The sequence below is a fragment of the Agrilus planipennis genome, unplaced genomic scaffold, assembly GCF_000699045.2.
Source record: "Agrilus planipennis isolate EAB-ADULT unplaced genomic scaffold, Apla_2.0 scaffold185, whole genome shotgun sequence".
Taxonomy (NCBI): Eukaryota; Metazoa; Arthropoda; class Insecta; order Coleoptera; family Buprestidae; genus Agrilus; species Agrilus planipennis.
This window is the reverse complement of record NW_020439401.1, coordinates 638,258-643,750: the sequence shown is the minus strand read 5'-3', so window position 1 is coordinate 643,750 and position 5,493 is coordinate 638,258. Positions and strand designations below refer to the sequence as shown.

At 36.0% G+C, this 5,493-nt stretch overlaps 1 protein-coding gene across 1 annotated transcript; it reads right to left on the bottom strand.

Moving 5' to 3' along the window:
* Window positions 1-1,238: 1,238 nt before the first annotated feature.
* LOC108737780 (leucine-rich repeat-containing protein 24) lies at window positions 1,239-4,429 on the bottom strand. The gene has a single exon (XM_018470879.1). It carries the CDS (start codon window positions 4,054-4,056, stop codon window positions 2,050-2,052), a length of 2,007 nt encoding a protein of 668 aa, XP_018326381.1. The 5' UTR covers window positions 4,057-4,429; the 3' UTR covers window positions 1,239-2,049.
* Between the last annotated feature and the right edge of the window lie 1,064 nt (window positions 4,430-5,493).

Sequence of the window (5,493 nt, the reverse complement as noted above, 5' to 3'; positions counted from 1 at the left end):
GGGAAATGCGAAGATTAGCTGAAGACAGGAAAGAGTAGAGGTGCGTGTCCAACCAATCTTAGGATTGACAACCTTATGATGATGATAAACAAGATTCTACATACGTTTTTCATAAACAAGTGCAATAATTTCATAACTATTATTAGGCGTGAATTATATGTATTTGTATTATTGAATACTTGAATTATAAATGTCAGTGAGGGAGAATTGTCAGCTAGATATAGTGTCATGAAAAAAAAACACAAGGACGACGTTTATAAGGAGGACATTCTTTGTGAAAAAACAGTTGTGTGACTGAATGTTATCAAATTTCCTGTGTAAGAAATAAATTAAAAATATTCCAGATTCCAGAATACTTGGAATAATAAATCATAATAAAAACTGTTGAACTTGTGCTATTCTTATCATTTCGTGCAATAATGTTTTATGGAATTCAAAGATTAAAATATTTGGACAAAATTAATTACCCGGCACATACTATTCGCTAAATAATAAAATGTTTTCGCACTCCGTCGCATGCTTTAAATTTAATTTCACTTTTAACTTTTTGTTTTAAATTTGGGTAGTTAACTGATAAACAATTGACGAGAACAAAACAAAAGAAAACGAGAGGATTTCATGTTGAATGCTTAAGGAGGTTAAATCGAATTTCAGAGTCGAATTTCTTGTTGTTCAAAAATTGCTTGCCTTCCCAACCATGACTTATTTGGACCTTTATTAATCTGTCATGGTTTCTTGAATAGCTTCAAAACTCATTCACTTCACTGTAATAATTGTACTTAAAGTTTATCCGCGTATTCCCTACTTATTTCGATTGCATAAACAGATTTAATAACATGATGAATATGATCTGAGTAATGTACTTGAATCTTTGATTAGAGTTAATGCTAATGACAGAAGAAAGAAGGCATAGAGACACAAATTTAGAAAAAAAAAGGATTCAATTGCAATTAAAGTATAAAAAATTGAATGCAACTCTTTTGTTTAACAACAATCAATTCATTTGCTTTGTTAGCTTATTTGTTTTCAATTAAGAAACCCTCAATTATTAGTATGTTTTTATTTGGCATCGACAATACAAATTAGGGTTCTTTTTACAGTAACTGTACTTTATTTTATTATTATACTTGCATAACTATGTTATTCGTAACAACAAAAGCTTTTTGTTTAAAATATTTTATATCGTACTAACTTTGGTTTGGTGTAATCGTTTTCTTTTTTTTTTTTGTGAAAAATAAGACCGTTTATGACATCTATTTCTATCCTTTTACAGTTTCAGTCTTATAAAATTACCATTTACATAAATATACATCAATCAATATGGTTGTTGCTATAATACATTTACAGTTAATTTTTCAAAATCGTAAACATCTTTATTTTCACGAATTTCACAGCTCCGATACACACACGTATTATTGCAACTTGCAACACAAATACAGTTCATCTTTGAGCAATTTATGTAATATATGTATAATATCTGAATACACCGAAGGTTGATAACATTTTTTTATGTTTTCTTTTTTTTATATTAATTTTAGGAACAATTTTCTTTGGTAGAATAAACAAAAAAGATTCTGCAAATGTCATTTCTAATCGACAAACCTCGACATTTTTAGTTTGGAAAATCTGATTCAATAACATTGCAATGTTAAATATCCAAGAGATTTTATGTTCGAAAATATCAATTACTTCGTTATTTTTTTGAAGTAATATGCATACTTGTAATTTTGGACACGAAAAAGACAGTAAGGAAAGTTTGTCGTTTTTTAAAGTGACATAGGTCTCTCAGTTTGTCTTTTGTTATAAAAGCGACTGATAAACATTAGTTAGACAATATCAAATTCTTATGTGATTTAATGCTTAAAGCAATTCGCTTATTTTTCTAATTACTTGGAAATATACAAATGATCCTGGAATATTTAGTACAAAAGTAATGTTCGAAATCGTCCATGTATAACAGAGACAGTCATCTTTGTAATAAAAAGTCCTGAAGGTACGTATAAATTAACATGAGTTGCAGAATCAACGTTTTTTTAATAAGGCAAAAAATTACACATCAGTTCCGCAACCTTCTTGGTAACCTTCATCGGGAGAATTACGACTCTGAGTTAAAGCCCTTTTTATGGCAGTGACCGGGGGCAGAACGGGAACAGCCCCTTTTTGCCACACTCTTAGAGTTTTTGCGTTCGTAGGAAGATTTATATTGCTCGCAGAAGTCAAACCACCAGAATTATTTTCGGGAATCGGTAGACCGTAGTCGGGGGGATAGTCGGGAGTGACTTCAGAAAAATTATAATCAGCACCAGCGTTAACTTTCTCGTTTATAATCGGCATCCTGACATTGTAAGTGAACGCTCCATCGGCTGTGAGATTTTCCCCTGCAGCGCTGTCATTAGACCCCGACCATAATCCAGAGGGATAGAGGGACTCGGAGTTCCTGCTATAGTCCCCGCTACCTGGCCGTTCAAGCGTTTCAATTTCATAAGTCTGTTCGGTTGAAGTGGAAATGTCTATGACATTTTCCAACAGTCTGGTGTCGTTAATGAGGTCTGGATTATTCCCGGATCCCGACGAGGGTGACACGAAGCACGAAGCCGAATTAAAAATGCTCCCATTAACGGCATATTGCGAGGGTGAGTTTGGGAAATCAGTGAGCCGTGGTGGTTTCTGTATAGGATTGCAAAAGCTTAAATCACTCGGAACTTTTCGGGATTCTGATGTCGCCTGGTTACATCTAGCAGCTGTCAACGAAACCGTAGTTTTCCCGCTGGATATCGAACTGTTAACCACCGTTTCGACACTGTTCGGTGTTTTACTTTCAGAGAACTGCTGATTTTTTACGCGAACCAGTAAAACTAGAATCACCATAAGAACGATCAGGATAATCGCCACTAAAATTGCACTTAATCCTGCAATGTGACTATTGCCGAATATTATCATACTGGCCGCGTGCAAGGATACGTGAACCGTAAAGTTTGTTTCGCCGCTTCCGGCCCGATTCTCGGCGACGCAGTAAAAATCGTTCGAATTCGATTCTTGTGCGTTAGTCAAGAGGAAGGTGCTCCTTTTTTCGTAATTGCCCTCTTCGAATATGAAAATCTTCTGATTCGGACTAAACGCGGAATTGTTAACTAGCAAGCGTCCGTTCCAGTACCAGCTTATGTGCGGTGCAGGAACTGCGCTAGCTCGACACACGAGAGTTATATTGTCGTTTGTATTTACATCAACGTCCCGATTAACTGGAAGCATATCCGGTTTGCATGCGAAGTCATCGAAATGTAAATCTGTGAATTTACTTTGTATCACTCTTTCAGGGCCGCCGCTGCACACAGGAGCAACGATAATGGGAATGTTATTGAGGGTAAGCCATTCCTTAACGGGTCTTAATCGACAATCGCAATTCCATGGATTGTCTTGCAATTCAACAGCGTGCAAATGTCTCAAGGTTTCTATTGTACGAGGTCTCAATTCTGACAGCCTGTTCCCGTTTAATTTCAAAGACTCGAGCAATTCGATCCCTTCGAAAGCGTTGGGTGCGATCATTTGTATTTCGCAATGGGATAGATCCAATTTTATTAATCCCGGTATGTATTTGAAGGCTTTGGGGTCGATTTTCTGTATGGGATTGTTTGCAAGGACCAGATCCCGCAATGACGGTATGTACTGGAACGTATCCGATGGAATCGACGTTAGAAGATTATGGGAGAGATCCAATTCTATGAGGTTGGTTAAACCTTTGAAGGCTGCCTCGTTGATTTTCCCTATTCGGCAGTTGAGCAAGAAAATCCGTTGCAAGTTAATTAGCCCTACGCTGATGAACTTTTCCCGAGGAAGTATTTGAAAATTATTACCGGAAACGTCGAGCACTTGTGTCTCGGAGTCGACGCCTTCCGGCAAAGTAATCATTCCGCGATCTTTACATTCCACGGTCTGCTTCCCGCCCTTCCATTTGCATATACACGACAAGGGGCACGTGTTTCCGGTACATTTGTCATCTAACATGGCAAGTACTAGCAGTACGAACATTAAGAGGTAACATTCTAACAACGACTTCATAGCAATGTATCCAAATCTCCTTCACTTTCTCACAAAATCGCTTTAACACTTTAATTAGTTCAGAAGTAAAAGGAAACTCTCGTTCTTCCCCTTCTATTTAACAAGAGCCTGTTTGGTGATAACGTTTTTGGTGAACAAAACATTGCTTGTTTTTTTTTTGTTAAAAATGAGAATTAAAAATCTGTTAATAAATTTCTATTCCAAAGCACTTTTCGATTCACTAATTCGTAACGTGTTGGAAAGTTCGGGTTACGGTAACGTACCGGAACTGACGTAGAGCTTGAGGGATCGTGTCGTGATGTATCCCCTTCACTCACTGCTACCATCGATTTTAACCGACTGACTGACGGTAGCAGTCGTTGGCATGTTTCTGGAGTAGTCGTAGTGCGCAAACCCCACCGTTAGAAATATACCTTCTTACGCTCCCCGCGCAACTATCCAAGAAGTAATCGCTGTTATTTTGCTGCTTTTTACATTTCGTGACGGATGAGATATCAAAACCAAAAAAAAAAATAAATACATACTGTATACGAGCTGTTATTAGCTACAACTACTACAACCACATAAAAAAGAAACGTAAGAAAGTAGCTGTAAACTTCCGAGAATAGAAATTGTTATTGTTAAATTTTCAAAATGTGCAGCTTTTATCGTTGATATTGTAATTTGAATCCTATATCATTTGATATAACATAGGTAAATGTCGAAGAAGGAACAGTCGAGGATAGGAATCACAAATAACTTTCTTTCCTACCCGGTAGGGTTCAGTAGTATTATATTGCCTACGATTACGCCGTAAAGGTGTTATCATAGAAAGGATTGAAAGCTATTAGAGAACTCATTAGCAATTATCGCGGAATCTGTGGACGATGACTGAAGTATGAATCTATTCCGCATCCGCCTTACTTCTCCGATTTGGCTCCGTCTGACTACACTTTTTCACCCGTCTCAAGACAGTTATTTCAACGACTATCAATCATTACACCATCGACGATGTGAAATTATCAGAAAAAATTTTCTCTTCTTTCCATTTTCTAGGCTAAAAATAGAAACGGCCTTATACTTTTGTAATACATTCGACATCAGCTACTACTTAATGGTTTTTTTTTTGTGTAAATAGAAAAAGGAAGTGAGTTTCTTTGAATGAAACCTGTAGAATTATTTGTCTATTCAATACCAAGTAATTTTTCATGTTCACAAAGAATGAATAGAACGAAATGGTTTTTCAACATCTGATAAGTTTTAATTACTTATCTAATGGAATACGACAAAAAATAATATTTTATGTGTTGTAGTACTTATGAAAAGCACGTTTTAATTTTTTACGCTTGTAGAAAATAATAATATGAAAAATGTAATTGAGCGAGTTTTAGAGAGAATTCTCTTAGTGAGTATTATTTTATAGCGAAGTCCATGAATTACATTAAGTAGAGGAGAATT